Source organism: Schistocerca cancellata, chromosome 2 (assembly GCF_023864275.1).
Source record: "Schistocerca cancellata isolate TAMUIC-IGC-003103 chromosome 2, iqSchCanc2.1, whole genome shotgun sequence".
Classification (NCBI taxonomy): Eukaryota; Metazoa; Arthropoda; class Insecta; order Orthoptera; family Acrididae; genus Schistocerca; species Schistocerca cancellata.
In genome coordinates, this window is record NC_064627.1 from 82,852,904 (window position 1) to 82,871,993 (window position 19,090).

General features: G+C 38.1%; 1 protein-coding gene across 2 annotated transcripts in view; it reads right to left on the reverse strand.

The window, feature by feature from the left end:
- The window catches only part of LOC126161354 (26S proteasome non-ATPase regulatory subunit 1), a 386,202-nt gene that overhangs the window by 287,160 nt on the left and 79,952 nt on the right, over positions 1 to 19,090 (reverse strand). For both annotated transcript variants that reach the window (XM_049917122.1, XM_049917121.1), the window contains exons 10-11: positions 15,051 to 15,266; positions 11,446 to 11,510 (exon numbers count right to left, since the gene is read on the reverse strand). In XM_049917122.1, coding sequence (XP_049773079.1) covers positions 11,446 to 11,510; positions 15,051 to 15,266 — 281 coding nt within the window. The remainder of the gene's footprint in view (positions 1 to 11,445; positions 11,511 to 15,050; positions 15,267 to 19,090) is intronic.

Consider the following 19,090-nt stretch of genomic DNA (forward strand, 5'->3'; position numbering starts at 1 on the left):
TGTAATTGACTGTACGATATGTCAACATGCGGCACAAATAATCAAATACAGACAATCACAATCAAAATTCTGGATGCTCTAATTTCAAGTGCAGCCCTCTTGCTTGAGTAATTGTAAGCTGAATTTGCTGCAGGCTTTCTACAGGTGACTCCCTATTTTTGTACTCAACTTTCTTGTTCACTATGATAATTAGCACTGCTGTGATGAACTATGAAACACTAGAAATCTCACAAAGTTCAGGAGGAAGAAAAGAAGAAGAAGAAGAAGAAGAAGAAGAAGAAACCTTATAACCACATTCAAGTTGTTACTTCAGCTAAAATCAGATTCAACTTATGAACACAACAGGCATGTTTATTATGTTCATTCAGAAGAGTCCATAAACCTGAAGTAAGAACACTCATAACAGCTGCATCATTGTAACTCTGAGAAACTTCATCTGGATTATCCACAATATCCAATACAGTTTCTTTAATTGATTCTGCTAATGTTTTTGCATCATGTTCATGAGGAATGAGGAAAGTTCAAAATAAACTGTGAATTTATTGAAATATCGATTGTCTCACCCGAGATAACTGATACATCATCACTGACTTCAATTTCCTTTCTTACTCTGTCGTGATAAACTTCCGGCATACAAAAGAAATCATTTTGACCATGTTTAGTAGTACCTTTGAAACCAGGAGCCTCCGAAAAATGATTAGGAAGTACGCCAAGTTCAGCAGTGAAATTTATGACAGCAGAAAATTCCTGGATTTGATGAGTTATTGCATTTATCACGTCCACAAAGTGTGATCTCCAAAGTACCACAAAAATTCATACAATCCATAATTTTAGAGCATACATAATGACTTTTGCAAATTGATTATTGTCTTTCAATTAACTGCCTATAAGCACTATACGGTTGTTGTCTAATATTGTGTTTCCCTATAACATTGTGCTCTAGCTGTGCAGTTGTATGTGATTTAGGTCACTCATGTTTCCTTATCTTCTGTGATGAACATCCACGACAGTCAACGCCTCTTGGCATCCAATTTGTTTTGCACCTACCAATTTCTTTTGCATGCAACCAACATAGAAAGCAGTACAATTTGTTTATGATATCGCAGCCATATATCCAATCTACTGCCCATTATAATTTCTTTACTTTCGTTTTTAGTTTTATCAACTACCTTTATTTCTGGCTTCAATCTCTCTATGTTCTTGATATGGAGTTTCAAGGGACAGGGAAGAGAAATTAGTTCCCTAAGCCTCTACTTTGAATTATCACATACACTGACTTCAAACTGTGGACACTGAAGAATTGAGACGACATGCCTTCAAACTCAAAACCACATATTGAATCCTCCCCCTCGGTAAACAGTAAAACCTGCTCACAGTATTGTTAACTTAATTGCAACATATCAACCAATAACAGAATACAGTGACTGCAAAAGTGAGGCATTAGCCTTTACAATATAAATGAATGAAATGAATAGGGCAGGAGAGAGTACATAGGCACAACAGTATTTCATCTCGCTATACTTAATGTGCTTGGTTGTCTATTAACAGACAAGGACATAACTGAATGATTGAAACATCTCCAGTGAGCTCCAGTTGGAAGATATTGAAACTGAAAGACAAATAGAAAGCTAGTAGTTATTGTTACATTCCCACTAGTTCTGAATAAACCAAAAGTAGTTGTGACGTGTCAACACCAATGACTAATAGCTGCAGGACAAACACATCTATCAAAAGCTGTGTATCATTCAGAAAGTGGCGACATTTTGCACAACAGCAGAACAAAGAGAAGTAGAAAGAGGTGCCATTTTACCTTCTACATTTTTTCATGCTCCATATGGAATTCAGAAGAGAATGGAAGATTTTATGTCACACTCAAATGCAGTTGGAAGACTACAGAAACAAAATATTCTACACTAAACAGCAGGACTGATGCCACTTGTTAATAAGAACATCAACATCCACATTGCCTCTAGTGCTCGGCAGCTGTTCACAGACAGTAAAACACTAAAACAAATAATGCACAGACACACAAGCCTACTGACACCAACAGTGTGTGTTTCTATTTGAGCTAGATGCATTTTTGTATCTCTTTTGGCATGTTGGTTTTCTGCATTAGAGGAATCAAAGTTTGTAGTTCGAGGTAATGAAACTACTGTACACAGTTCATCCACGATATACTGCCGAGAGATAGAAATAAACACATCATTAAATTTTACATCTTTATATTAGGGAGCAGATGCCATTGAAATTCAAAATCAACAAATTCTTTTTGGTAATTATCAATGAAATTCACCAACAGCCATGTAAATGAGATGTTATTTTATTTTGATTACTAGTTTCGGCATTCCACAATGCCATCTTTAAGTCCCACATGGATCTCTCAAAAATAAACAATATTGTCATACAGGATGGCGTGAATTCAAAACCATGTCCTAAGTGCTTCATCTGAAGACTTTATTTCGAGTTGCTTTCAAGTCTTCAAATGAAGCACTTGTGATACAGTTTTCAATTCACGACATCCAGAAATATATGGCACTATATGACAATACTGTTTATTTTTTAGAGATACATGTGGGGCCTGATTGTGGCATTGTGAAATACTGAAACTGGTAGCCGAAATAAAATAACATCTCAATTACATGGCTGTTGGTGAATTTCACAGACAATTACTTGACCAGCTGATGTCCCCTGTCCATGGTGAATAAACAGAGACTGAACTTGTTTTGGTTCCGAAGTTCAGTACCATTTCACAGAAAACTGTTCCCACTTTACAGTCCAGGATAAAACATCACAATTTATGTACATCTCTTCCCCACAAAGGTCAGATGCAAATTCACATGGCACATAGCTAGTATGATAACTCTGGTGTCTGTATATGTTGCTAACCAAAACTTGATGCCAAACACCCATTCGATTTCCAAACCTGGAGAAGGATGAATATTTACGAGGGATTCAAACCCTTTCCAAACATGTAGCCACAAAGATACAGTGTTGTCCCTTCAAAGTGGAAAAAAATGCAGTAACTTAATTTTTTCACATCTTTGCACTTGGCCTAAATATTGTAAAGTAAAGGAGTAAGCATGGAGACAAATCTATGTCCATTTACCACACTAAGAAAAATTAAATTCTCTCTCTCTCTCTCTCTCTCTCTCTCTCTCTCTCTCTCTCTCTCTCGTGTGTGTGTATGTGTGTGTGTGTGTGTGTGTGTGTGTGTGTGTGTGTTACAAAGATTTAAAACATCTTCCACAAACGATAGAATTTTATGATGTGGAGAAGATATACTGAGCCAGACAGTTAGAAAATATTCAGTGAAAGTACATTAATCAATGAAGACACATGACAGCTGATGGTAAAAGGACGAGTATTAATATAATGAAGATACAGCCTGGGTCAAATTTTTTTTTATTTGGATTACCAGTTTTGTCCTTTGTTATAAGTCATCTTCAGCTCCACACCCAGTAAAAATAGATAAAGGAGTACGACAGCCGTGGGCAGTTTAAAGTTCAGTTAGGCCCATACCACTAATGTGAACTGCTTGGCCCCCACCCAACAACACATACTCAATTATTTTGGAAGTTATTATTTTATTTCCATATTAGCTCACGGTAATGTATAGTACAATCTTATTTCTCTAACGTAAACATTAGCAGTTGTTATGCACTTCCATTTTTGACCACCATCAGAGAAACATAATATTCGGTCCAGTGATGTAGCAAAGAACTCCTCTGTTCAAATGCAGAGATAGTTAAATGTCAGTCTGTGTTTTGTGTCTGTTAACCACTGGAAAATTTTTAAGCCACTGATGTGGTTACAGCAACCATGTGTCAAGATTATCAGATTGTGCAAGCAAATGCTGTCTCGATTCAGATATGGTTTTGTTGAGGTCTCAGAATGACTTCCAGGTGGTTACCCACACTGTTTAGGCACTGGTGGGCTGGATAAGCATTTTCATCTCAATTACACTTTACGTACAGATGACAAATACCATAAAACAAGCCTACATTAGAGCACTAATATACACAAATATTTCCTGTCATAAATCCATCAACAGGTTTTGACTTTAGTTATCCTGTCTAGCCAAAACACACACAGAAACACATTTAAATAAAATCGAAAGAGAAATATGACAGATTTTGCTCAGATCTCTGAGCTCTAACAAAGAATAAAGAATCACCTACCCCAATCCTCCTCCCCCAAGCCCACTTTGAAGTTCCATATGCCTCTGCCAAATCCCTTCCAGAATTAATGAATATAGTACACAGAAAGCTTGTCTGGCAATACATGTTGTCAATTTCCGCAAGATTTAATTGGTGGGGTGAGCCAAGCTCACAGTCATACAGCTGCTGAGAACACATAAAAGACTTAGCAACGTAGAAGAAACATTATGGAATTTTAGAGCACTTGCCCGTGAAAGGCAAAGGTCCCAAGTTCAAGTCTCGGTCTGACATAATTTTAATCTGCCAATAAGTTTCATAGAGTGCACACTCCACTGCACAGTGAAAATTTCATTCTGGATTACAGAATTTTACTTTGCTGAATTACGACAAATTTATGAGGTGCCAAAATGGATAGCCCAAGATATTCAAACAACCAGGAGATAGAAAGCAAAAAAAAATTGACAACAGCTGCATGGCCAAGAGTTACAAATTTAACTTGTTGGCGGCATGGGCCAAATTTCAGCATCCTGTATCAATCCCTTGTGAGAAAAAGGAATACAAGTGCCCAAAAAAGCCAAATTATTACATCCTTGCAGTGTAAGCACCATCATACTTCTAGGATGCATATTCAAATTTCTTAATTAATTTTCAATTATATTCAGTTCATATACACTTATCTCTGAAATTGTAACAGTTAAAAAAAATGAGTGCAGGTGGAAAAGAGAGAACACAATAACAGTACAGTAAAACCAAAACTTCTTGGAACCTTTCTGAATCATAGATATCACAATGTCAGCACCAACCAACAAGTCACCAGGCACAGGTAACAAGCTAGTGGAGCTGTGTGGGAGGCACTGGCACACAGTGGATGAAAAGCTTATTTAAATTTATAATGACCATGTAACAAACAAAATTTGCACACCACATTCATGGAATGCATGACTTGGGTGTGTAGACTTGCATGAGGCCTAGCATTGCCATGAAGGAGAAATTCTTTTGCATTATTGTGCAAGTTCACTTATCATGCTTTCTGTTCCACAAAGCTGGGGTTTGGTATGTGAAATAAGCCAAACATTAGCACCATTAATCTTTGAATCTTGCTGCATAGTTGGAGTTCTAATGTTGTCAAAAAACACTACCTGTAACCAAGTTCTTGTACATACTGATTTACACAAACAACTATTTTACCCAAAAGGCATTGACAAATGCCACTACTTTGCTTTATAATAATGAGCTACCTCCAATTACTTTCTCGTTTGAAGACTGCCAGTGCAGATAAACAAATGTTCATGTTCTGGTGTAAATTTTAAGAACTTATGGATTAGCAGTAGAGAAACTCTCAGGAAATGTCACTCAGGTTCTTAATGACACTAGTTTCCAAGGATTAATAGTCATAACCATGGAACCGAGCAAAAATTAATTCAAATTTGCTGTCAATTTCTGCACTTCTGAGGGTACAAGCAAACCCCAGCAATAAATCAATTCCAGGCACCCAAGGCATTGTCAATGACTCTGCAGTAGCTGGATTATTTGTCTTACTGTCTATATCATTGTGTTACGTATTAAGTGAGACATTTATATCCTTCCAACCTACAGTCAGAAGCCTATGACTGATGGCATATCAGAATCTTTTACAGTGATTTCTCTGTCTTTGATCTCCTGTTCTCCTTCAAAAATTGCCAGTGCCTCGGACAAACCTGGTAGAATGCTGCCAAAGACTGTTGCAGTCACATATCTTTGAACTACACCTGGCTCAAAACATGATGGATTTGGAACAAAAAATATCATTTGTGTTTGCTCCCAACAACAATCCTATCTGGCTCTTTACAATCCCTCTTATAAGTTAAAAAAAGTTCTGCAAGCAGTCATGATTTTGCTTTGCATTAAGAATGTATTCAATACTGTACACCGCAAAGTCACTTAACATGCACAAAAGTTACTCAATAGTTTTCAAAAATTCTTTTCAAAATCATAGCAGATGCTGACGCTTTGAGTAGCCAACGCACATGTTCTAACAATATATATAAATTTTGTGTACCGTTATTAGGGCTTAAAATGAATACCGAATCCACAGACCACAGGTTTATTACTCTGTGAGCCCTTGAATTGAATACAGCAAGACTTGATCTACCAGCTGCATGGAATCACTAACCTGTCTTTTGCCTGGCACTAAATAGCAGTTCAGCTCTTGAGCACACTTGCTGCTGGTCTCTGCCCTTCACTTCAGTGGGCTGCTGAGGTAGCTTGGGGCACTTTTTCATCTTGCCACTCTCCAAAATTAACAGTTTCTCAAACATGGATTTGTCACTGCCTTTTTTTCCAAAATAATGTACCGATTCAGTAAACGGTTCTTTAAGAGTTTGAACAAATGTGGGATGTCAGCGAGTACCTAAATGTTTCAAAGAATTGCTTGGGTGGGGGGAAATAAAGAGTCTTGTGACTGACACCAAGCACCATCATGTCTGTAACTGCAGCTACATTATATCAAATACTGACCATGGGGCATTACTTCAGGCAAGGGTCCAACTGTTATCTGAAAATCAAAAGTTAAATAAACAGGTTGCTTCTAAGTTGCAAACAATCTTCGCACCATGACAAGGACAACACTGCTCCAAGGTCCGGTTTCTCCTGAAATGCTCTTTTCCAGATCCTTTATGACCCAGAGACACTGTAAAGCGGTCAGCAGCTGTTCCTCAATGTACTGCCATGAAGCATGTCCCCCTCCCATTAAAATGCCATAACAATTATCTGGGTCTGACTATATCAATGCAGATTACTTTGAGCAGAGCTACATCTGACAGGAGATGATTCTGGAATCCACTTAATATGTTTATTGGAAGTTAACCGTTGCTTTCCACCAAACATCTGGATAATCACACACCCAGGAAGAAACTGTCAGAATGTTTGAAGGACTATAGATTTATTGACACTCTTGTTGCGTTGTTTGTACGATTTGGTGGCAGGATCAGATAATTATGACGAAGAGCATCAAAATCCATTTGGACACACCCTCATAACATGCCACGTACACTTATTTGACAGCACAGTATGTCAGATCTGAAATCTGACAAGAAACAAACTTGCCCTCATTACCAGGACCTCAACTCCTGTACACATATTTTATGTTCATTAAGTACCAAAAAATGGAAGAGTAGCTTTATTATCTGCTGAAACTCAGCCAAAAATACTTTCCTGAATTTCCTCAGAATTCCACTGTCTGTATCATAATCAGGATTCATCAACACGCAAGGACAAGATAATTTCTTTTCTTGTTTTCGTGAGATTTTAGTAGTCAAGAGGATCTTGATTTCCAGGAAAAGTTTGGTTTCTGTGAAGAATTTTAGTCCTCACAATGACATTTGTTGTGAAGTAAGAGTAAAGGTTTGTTTTTACTGCTTTGTGAATCTTTAATACACATAGAACCTCGTTACTTTAGCCTATCGCTTACACCAAGAAAGGCATTCGAGACACATGCAAATTGGTCTGAAAGATTAGTGCAGGGGGGAGGGGGGGGGGGGTTAATAGACAGATAAAATTGACCGCTCATGAAAAAAAGCAGATTTGGTTGCATAGCTGTTGTGTGTAAAACAGTTTTACACGGTCAAATACATAGCACTGCATTTCTGCATTTATTCGTACACCATGTTACTTTGAAAACTTCATTTTTGGCAATATTACTTGTAGTTGGACTATTACTGACTCAATTACCTGTAATGTTTATTCAGCTGATCTTTTATGAACAATCTCTCTCTCCATTGTAAATTTTAAATTAACTGTATGGACCACAACATACTTGGGCTGTGCACGCAATGAAACTGATTGAATACGTTCTTACTCTGAAGAACATCAAATCAAAAACGTTTTCAGCTGCCTGCATTTCAAATTTTATTTTACTTATGTGACCAGTTTCGTAATTTCACTACGCCATCTTCAGCCCCCTGCTCAATGTGTAGGAAGAATCCCACCTCTTGTGCAGTCAAAATAGGGGCCAGCATTCAGTAGTATCCGTGTACTATTTTTTACAACATGATCCCTTCATTCATCAATAGCAGACTGCTACTGATGAACAAAGGGATCATGTTGTTAAAGCGTAGTCAATTACTGAATTCAGGCCACTATCTCAATTGAAAATGACGTGGGATTCTTCCCACATGTCGGTCAGGGACCATTAAGACAGCATTGTGAAAGGCCGAAACTGGTCACATACGTAAAACAAACTTTGAGATCTAGACAGCTTAAGTGGTTTTTCATTTGACATTTTATATTGAACAGCCAAAGGCCCTCAGTCATTCCATATAAAGACAGACTTACAAAGACTGTTCTTACTTTAGTTTTCACCATCACTGGCAAGTGGGAATGATGACTGACTGACTGAATGCAATTGACTTGTATAGACCGTCCCAAAATTCATTACAAATTATTACAGCTCACATTAAAATTTAAAATGCATTGTATTATAATCTTACAAAATTTAGGACTGTTGGGCAGAACGGGTTTTTTCTGGTTCCAATCAGGCATAGAGCACAGGAAGAATGACTGCTTAAATGTCGATGTACATGTACATGCTGTAATTATTCCAATCTTGTCTCCATAATCTCTACAGGAGCGATATTTAGGGGGATGAAGAACATCTTGATTCTTCACTTAATACTAAATCTTACAATGTTTGAAGTAGGCTTATGTGGGATGTATGACATTTCTTGAAGCATCTGCCAATTCAGATTTTTCAACATTCCTATGACACACTACATGTCAAACAAATTTGTGATCATTCATGCAGCCCTTCTTTGTGTAGAAGTTTTTCAGTAATGACCTGGTATAATGAAAGAATATGAATGTCATCTTTAAGTGAAGCCTCACGAATCATTCAGTCTTCACACTTATACTATGCCTTCTGCCAAAAGATTGGAAGTAAACAGAAATTCAATGTTAGAATGGCAAGTCATAGACAATTCAAAGAGTAAATATTGTAGCCCACTTCCTGTTGTGTCAATTCCTGGTGGAGGATTCAAGTAGTTTTGGATGCAACAGACATTAGGAAAGTTTCACCACCAATAACAACAAAATCTGAAAACTTAGATGAGCACTTGCAGAGATATTGTTGACTACTTTTCAAGTATTTGAGATGATCATGTTGACAACAAACTTTATTCCAATGTATACAAGAAATAAATCAAGCTTGAAAAGGAATATCCAGATACCAAAAGGAGCTGAAGTATTACATACCTCTCTTTGCAAGCTACAGTATTCCTAGAATTTGTGTCCTTCAATACTGCAGGTTAGATTCAAGTCAAGACTGTCCATCATCAACAGCAAGCAGTTTACTAAGGAAGTAAATCCTGAAGTTCATTTCCCTAATTTTTACTCGTGTGTGTGTGTGTGTGTGTGTGTGTGTGTGTGTGTGTGTGTGTGTGTGTGTGTGGGCGCGCGCGCGTGCACAAGCGCGCGCCAATTGGAAACAGCTGTGCATCCACTGACACATTTTGTCATTCTGCTCTGGCCTACATGGCATGATGTGTTGCAGTGCAGTGCAGCATAGCACGTTTGGCTCTGACACAGCATTACATCCACCCCTTCCTCTATAGATAGTAACAATTATCCCAGACCACTTATATGTGGGGAACTGTGACAAATACTGTTAGTGATATCCACAGACAACTCTCCTATATTAGCAATCGCCTCGTCTTATGAGAAGATATTACTGAAAAACAAGATACGTCTCAGCATGTATTTTTTATATCTAATCAAGTATGTATCATAACAGAAAAAGGGAAGCCACAAAACATACACGTATGTCCGAGTGACACATTCCCTCAAATCACTTCCGCATTCTGGAGTTACTCTGAGACTGACTGGTTGGTAACATTGGACATCTCCCACACTGACTGACTGAATGCTGCCTGATGGCAAAATTGTATGCTAGTTGATTTAAGTGTGTCTGCACTAAGTGAACATAGTAGGGCAACAGTCTGAGAAAGTATTTCTGTATAAAACTGTTGAGACATTGCACTTTGGAAATGGATAGCTGATTTGCTACTTCCTGCAGTACAGTCATTACATTAAGGCAGTGCTAACTAGTGTCCATTCTCCACAACTCTCACTTCTTTACTGTCACTTTACACCTCTTTACACTCAAATTATTTCACATTAGCATACACAGTTACCAAATTAAATTGAAGAGCAATGTTTAAAATTATTTTTAACACAATGGAATAATGCACAGGACAGTTCCTTTGCTCATAACCAGTTTCCATTTAAGTACCATATATTTTTAGCTTACACACTCTGGTATATTTCATAGTGTCAACTGGAGATGATTGTGAGCATTTAAAGTTCATTATTCCTTTAGCCACCCCACATAATTATTTCAATCTCCTGCACTCTGGACTCAGCAGAAGAACTCTTGCAACATTTAACAGCCTCTGACCAGTCACCAAACATGTTAGTTAAAATACATTTACTTTCTTATTACTTTTCTCTCACATTACTTGGCAGAGTGATGTGCTAGAGGAAAATCTTGATAGAAAAGAGCATCCACACACATTTTTATAGAATTAGAATGAAAGTAAATGAACCAATCACGTTCACAAGTAGTCTACTACCAATGGGGTAGAAAAGTGTAGGCCTATCAGATAGTTGCTTCTAGCAACCTGCAAACATTCTAGGACACTTCAATTATAGTGTGGGTCATATGAAACACAGTAAGTAAATAAAACCAAATTTCTTGAAGGTCCATACTGTGACTGTACAAAATATGGTGATCAATTAGTTCCACTCCTAGAATTGGAGAAACTACCAAGTGCCAACATGTGGACATTCTCACAGTTTATTTTAAAATCTGGCTCCTGTCCATCTAAGGTTTTAACTCTCTGTTCAATTCCCCACTTGATATGTGTCATTCCCACTTTCTTACACATTGGTGGGACACACAACATGACTCACTATACCCAATGCCCAACTAATAGTTGGCAACTTCACTACAAGTTGAACAACTACTTACAGAAATCGAGGTTACAATCTGGGCAGCAGATTAAAGTTGAAGAAATTTCAAAACTTTCAAAACCTGACAAGTTAGACAATAAATGTACTCTTAAGAAGTCACACACTCCCTAATACCTGTATCCAATAACAGCATTCCAAGTGTATGGGAATCTGGAAGTATCATAACTGTGTGCAGCAAAAAGATCCGTGGGAATCCAAACAACTGTTCTCTTGTAAGGCAGTTTTCTAATCTCAGTAACAGCCAGGTCTAGTTTCCATGTTCTGTAAAATGTTGTAGCGTACTTACCTGAACAGCAGGAAGCCGAGTCCCGTTACAGCCGCCCTCCGGACATCATCGTTTACATCTGACACCTGTAAGACAGCACCTGCTAAACATGTACATGTTACACACACATTCTGCACATAAAAACGCTGTGTTCCCAAAGAGTGAGCACCGCATATTTTGTATTTTCGTGATTACAGTTTATGTTTCATGTTATTACTCACATTGTAACAGGGCAACCCCTTATTTAATATGCCCAAAGCTTTTAGAAGTATCATTGACAAATGTGAATTGACTATAATCTCAATTTGTTACTGAAGAAAACAAAACTGTAAAACAATGCCCTGTGAAAAATTTTCAGAATATGAATTGACTTATTACATCGAGTGGTAGACTATATCCTTATACCTAACTAAATCATTCATCCATTTGTATTTATCAACCTATATTAATCTACCTCTCAGGATAAAAAAGCTGATCTTTATTGCAATATGTGTAGCGATTCTGAAAGTTTTCCTCCAAGTGATATATCAACCACAGAACACAGAAAACAGGGTAAGAAAACAGATTTATGTGTAACTTTTATTTTAAAATTATTCTTAAATTATTTATAGAAATTATAAATGTATGCTCACACTGTCATTAGGGTGGGAAAAAGAAGTAAAATGCAATGGGCAATGTGGTAGTTTCAAAGCACAACAGTCCAGTACTGTAAAATGAAACACTTACAACTACAGTTAAGTGACTACCTTTTGAGCTGCTTTCCATCTCACATCGCACCAGGAATCACAAAAACATTATATCCTACAGAAAAATTTACAGACACATGATCTGGCATCAAAATCACAGTTCACATATATTCCAACACTGTAGGCAGCATAGAACTAGTACCAGGCAGTGATGCCAACACTATGACGAAAGCTATTGCAATGAAGTAGTATGTATGTGCCAGTCAATCATATGGAATTAGCATTGTAACATAGGTTAACATGACAGACTTAATAGAAAGGGGCTATAGTGTTTGGATGTCCCCATGACCTTGATGTGGAAGAAGCTGCCCAATTTGTTGGTGCACCAACACAGGCAGTCCAATGTGTCTGCACCAAGTGGTGTACCACTCGCAGCCATGTAGCATGGCATAAGTGATCATAAAAAATCCTATCTCCTGTAATTGGTAACTGCATATGAGTGTCTTGCACTACTGATGAAAGTTGGTTCCAAAACCATCAGGAATTGGTGCCCTCAGTGAACTCAAGTCAATCACAACCAGTTTCTGAGAACACTAAAGAGTCTGCTACGATGCATTTCCAGTTACCACTCAGGCACCCTACCACATTTTGAGCTGCTTGCTAAAGCATGCAAACGAAGGACTCAACATCCCCAAAATTTCAAAGCATTATAATGTCTAATCAATTTAGCATCACATGGCAAACCTGAAAAAACTTCCTTGCCATACTGAGGCTATTATAATGGCTACATATAGTGTTAACACTATATTAGAATCATCTCTCTTTCTGTGTCATCTGTCTTTTGACTGGTTTGATGTTGCTTGCCACAAATTTATCTTCTGTGCCAATCTCTTCTCTAAGAGAAATTCTTGCACCCAACATCCCTCAATAATTTGCTGGGCACATTCTAATCTCCGTCTTCCTCTACAATTTTTACACTCTACAGCTCCCTCTAATATCATGGCAGTCATTCCCTGATGATAGGACAGGTGTCCTGTCATCGAGTCCCTTCTTCTTGTTAGTGTTTTCTAGATGTTTCTTTCTTTGCCAATTCTGCGTTGAACTACCTCATTCCTTTACCTTACCAGTCCATCCTTCTGTAGCCCCAATCCTCAAATACTTTGATTCTCTTCCGATTCTTCTGCTTTCTCACAGTCTCTGTTTCAAATACTGTACAATGCTGAGCTCCAAGTACACTCTCAGAATTTTTTTTCTTCAAATTAAGGCTTTGTTTGATACTAGTACACTTCTCTTGGCTACAAATGCACATTCTGCTAGTACTAGTCTGCTTTTTACATCCTCCTTGCCCTCTCCATCATGGTTTACTTTGCTGCCTAGGTAGGAGAGTTCCTTAACTTTCTCTGCTTTGTGATCACCATCCCTATAAGTTTCTCACTGTTCTCATTTCTGCGACTTCTCACAACTTTCATCTTTCTTCAACTTACAATCAGTCCACATTTTGTACTCATTAGACTGTTTGTTCCATTCACCAGATCCTGTAATTCCTCTTCACCTTTACTACGGGTAGGAACACCATCAGCTAATCTTCTCATTGATATCCTCACCCACGCCAAATTTTAATCCCACTCTCTAACCTTTCTTTTCTTTATGTCATTGCTTCTTCAGTGTACATGTTGAACAGTAGGGACAACAGACCGCATGCCTGTCTTAGACCCTTTTTAATCCAGGCACATCATTCTTGGCCTTCCTCTCTTATTATTCCCTCTTGGTTCTGTACATTCTGTATATTACCTGTCATTCCCTATGGCTTACTTCTATTTTTCTGAGAATTTCCAAAATTTCGCACCACTTTACATTGTTGAACACATTTTCCAGGACAACAAATCCTATGAACATGTCTTGATGTTTCTTCAGTCTTGCTTTCATTATCAAGTGCAATATCAGGACCACCTCTCATGTGTCCTAACCTTTCCTAAAGCGAAACTCAACATCTAACAGACCCTCAATCCTTTGTGTACCTCATTCTTGTCATCAAATTGGATGCATGAGCTGTCAAGCTGACTGTGCAATAGTTCTTACACTTACCTGCTCTTGCTGTCTTCAGAATTGTGTAAATGTTATTTTTCTGAGAGTCTGATAGTATGTCATCTGTCTGGAATAGCTGCTTGGTTGCCACTTCCCCACCAATAATTATAGAAATTCCAATGAAATGTTATCCATTCATCTACCTTATTAGACCTCAAGTCTTACACATCTTTTAATTCTGACTAATACTGGATCCCATACCACTTCCCTATCAACTTCAATTTCTTCCCATATAATTCCATTCATAAGTGACACATTTCTGTATCCCTGCCTCACCCTGAACATTTTTGTTCTTCCTTCTTTGATCGATCAATTGTAGTATTTCTCCTGCTACCCAAGATTTTCTCCTCACAGTTACCTTCCTTCTAACTTCGTTTGTCTGTGCAACATCTGACCTATTTTCCATCCAGGGAATGTACTTCCATGTATTTACCATTACACTATATTTCTCTTACCAGTCTCATTTACAACACAATAAGTCTCTCCAATATTCCACAAGTTGTCTCCTTGCAGGTAAATTACACCTCCAGAGAATTCATCTAATATTCAGTTGACTATTCGATAGTGTAATTTCTATGAATATTCTAATTCCTAACACCCTACCAATTACAAATGTCAAGATTGGTGGAACAGAGTATTTGGTATTTACCCATTTAATGCTAGACTATCATTTATCTACCTGCAGCATACTGCACTACTTGCAACACTGGGCACATTGTTTCCAAGGTTTTCCCGTTTTACTACAATCCTTCACAGAAAACTATCCAACAGAACACAATCTCAGGCAACAGGATTGAATATATACACTAGCCAGACCAACCCTTCTGGTAACATAAAATGCATGCAGCTACTCACAGCAACATGCAGCAGACGTCGAATGGCTTGGTTGTTGCCAGTACCGCAGTAGGCCATTGCTATTGTGTACATGCCGGAGCGGCGCAGGATTGGGTCCTTGTCCTGGCACAGGGACGTGGCCAGGGGGTCTGCCTCCTCCAGACGGCCGTACATCGTGAGTGCGATGCCAACAGCCAGTCCACGTAGGATCTTCTCGTGCTGCGTGTCCTGTGCATACTGCAACAAAGCGTAAGTCCCTACCTTAGTCACAAAATCTGGCCAACTGGTGCTAATGTTAGTTTCACAGCAACACTTTCAGCATGGAACTTGATATTGTGATAATAGCAAACATTGGATGTACACTACTGTGGCTCAGTTTATCCAAATGGGGGGCACAATTTTTATTGGGATCAAAATCAAAGAAGTACATAGTTTTCACTTCAGAGCACAAAATATGAAATGTTACTATATTTGGTATCTGTCTCCCGTTCCCGAAAAAAATGAGCTCTGCTGTAATTGGTACCAAAATTGTGAGCCTTCGGCACTTTGGGAATTCCTGCTTCGTCTAAACAAATGAGATGGAAATCTTAACTGCTGAGATGTTCAGAAACTGACACCTCAATCTAATAACTTCATGTAACATCAATAGGAGAGAGAACTGATTATCACAGATTCATATCCTGAAAATCAAGTCTATTTTGACAAAATTGGCAGTACTGGATTTTCCTTTTCCAGTTTTCCTGTCTCTCAGCACTGACTAATGAGCATGTCACAAACGAATTCAGTTGCAGTTTGAAGAAAATTCCTATGAAATTGAACCGCTCACAGATAAAAATTGTTTTATAATTGCATTCCCTCACTAATCATTACTTATATTTTGAGTAGTTACAAACTTTTTTTAGTTGCCAGCCTCTTACAAATTTAATTTTCTACTACTTGGGGTGATTTTTAAATAATGTCCGTTTGTACATAATAAGTACTCAACGAAACGTTATTTCAAAAAAGTCAATTTATTTTCAGAAAGTAAATACTTCACTCTATTTTTCAATAAAGTTGCCAAGTTTGTTCCAACACGTATCATACCTTTCAACCAATTTTAAAATACCCTCTTCATAAAAACTTGCCACCTGCTCCGATAACCAAGAGTTCACTGCCATTTTCACGTCATCATCATCATTGTAACTGTGGTAATCGATCGGCGCAAGGTCAGGACTGAAGGGTGGGTGGTCTAAAACTTCCCAGCAAAAACTGTCCAACAAATCGTGGGTCTGACCTGCAATGTGAGGTCTTGTATTGTCATGGAGGACAATTCTCTTTGTCAGCATGCCGCATCTTTTGTTTTGAATCGCTCTGCATAACTTTCTCAGGGTTTAACAGTATGCTTCTGCATTGATAGTAGTTCCTCGTTGCATGAAGTTGACCAACAAAACACCATGCCTATCCCAAAACACCGATGCCATGATTTTGAAGCCGTCAACTTCTTCATGATAACGAGTCTTAACTCCAACGCACACTCAAATCTTTGGTTTTTGTGGTCCTCTGTTAGGAGTTTCGGGACCCAACGGGAGCACAGTTTCCTAAACTTTCGGTGTTCAGAAACAATATTGTAAAGCACTGATCTTAACACGTCGGGAAATTCATTTGAGAGACCTGTTATTGTGAAGCGCCTGTTCTCATACATCCTGGCTTCTAATGAAGCCACAAAATCGTCTGTAATCAAAGAAGGGTGACGGGAGTGGTCCTCTTCATGGACCTTGTCACGCCAATCTTTGAATTCTCGTACCCACTTATACACTTACACACTTTGCTTTCACTCCTAAAAGTATCATCTTACACTTTGCAAATCTGTCAATGAATTTCTGCAGCAGACAGGTTCCTTGCTGACAAAAACCAAATCACTGAGTGAACCTCACTGGCAGCAGGCGAGTTGATAGTCTTAAAAATTTTGAAAGCACAGAAAAGAACTGTACAGGTTAGCTACAGAGCTGAAACTGAGCACAGTTGTTCCTGAGGCATGCCGGTACACGATGCATGCGCTCATTGCGGTATGTATGCAAACTACTAGTGTCAACAGCAAAATGGACCTTACTTAAAAAATACGCCTCATACTTGCTATAGTCTGCTCCTGTCTGCCTTAATTCATAGAAGCCCTATGGATGAAGAAATAATACACCATTTGTGTTTGGTCAGTTCAGCAGCAGCAGCTCCAGAACAACCAATACCACCTTGGTAAAGCGCGTGAGAGAAAGAGAGAGCATATACACCCCATTTTTTTTTTAAATTTATCTTTATTTCTATTACTATTAAATTCACTGTCATGAAATATTTATTTAAATGGCAAACTAAGGAGAAAAATAAGCACATACATGGCTGAACATTGCCAAATATTTATACGTGTAAGGGAGAGATGTTCTTTGTTTCTTAAGATTTTAACTGTAGCCTGAAATCTGACATTTAAAGTCTGCAGCTGGTAAAAATATGAATGACTTGGCACAACAAAATTAGGGCAGTTTTTATTTTACCATTACTTTTCTTGGGCATATTATTTACTTTACTTTGTGTGCATCCAGATATTTATGCATCTGAAGCCCCAACATGAACTTTTAGGATGTCTTACAGGAATTAAAGTTATTTGTCTACAAAATCTGTTCCTTACATTATATCACCTTCAATAAAAAATATCAGTTAACAAACAAACCCTTAAAGTTGAAAAATCAATGTTTCATTTCCATCTGCGGAGGACATTTTTAAGAGGGATTGTAGCATCTTTGAGAGTCTGATTCACATACTGGGTCGCTAATGACTACAGGAAAATTTTGTTTGTGTGCGCTCCTGTACAGTAGTGTGAGGTCACGTTTTACGTACCCATGCACAACTGGCCTTTGTCAACTGCCATCACCTGCTGTTGTCGCCACCCCATGGTGGAAGACTGGTACACATTATCTTTAGCACCAGGATCCAAAAGTAATTCAATTTCATGCCCTCCTCCTCGCTATTGCATTTACAAGGGTGTTTTACAATCTCTATGTCTTCTCGGTACAGCCTCTCATGGTATCTGCTAGTGGCTGCCAGTACTCGAGTCCTATCAAAATGAATGTGGTGGTCTCCTGGCTACAAAGCATGTTCTGCTACAGCCGATCCGTCACTTTTAATTTTTTTTTTTTTTTTTTTTTTTTTGTGGGATCTTTCCTAATTTAAAAAACCTCTCTCACACCGGCCTGATTTAGCTTCACTGATGAGGATAGTAAAAAAAACATGCGTATATTAAGGGAATTTTCATTCACAAAGCAGGCTTATCACATTCACACAGTTCAATACTGTTCTATCCTGTTTAAATTGAGCTTAACTTCAATTCCATAAGGCAGTGAAGCAATTTCGAAGTCTCGGTGCGACGAAAATTGTCAGTCGATCTCCTGAAAACATTTTTAATAATTATTAACTTTCAGTGATCACATGGGGAAGACCGGAGATCTGCTGGTAAGACCGCGTTAGCCTATTTATTTGAAGTAACTGGATATCTTGAGCATACAAAACGGCAGGTTCGTCCAGTGTAAATCAGACGTTCCCCACTGATCCCATGCAACACAGCGTAGTAAGCAGACACTGTCAATAATAATCAATTAAATAATACGCGAACACACTTACTTTAGTTTGGTTCATGTATTAAATTCCTTCTCCTACAGAATCTCATCAAGATGGCGACTAGCTCAACAATACATACATATACATCCTCCTCCTTTCACGGCTAATCGGCAAGATCCTTCATTCTATTCATAAGAGAAAACATAGATAGCAGAGAAGCTATTCTGTGGAGTAAATGGATGCTCCAAGGAATAATAGGGCTTGAAACTACTTTGCATTGATAATCATCTTATATTAAAGTTTAGGAATCAATAAGATAAGAAGAGATATTTCGAGATATGTACCGAGTTATATAATTTATAAAATTTCTGAAAATATCGCGTAGAAACCGCTGCAAGAGACATTACATCGCCCCTCGCAGCGAGCAAAGTTGATATGTATCCACTTTGCGAGCTAACTATTGTCTTAGCTAACTATTG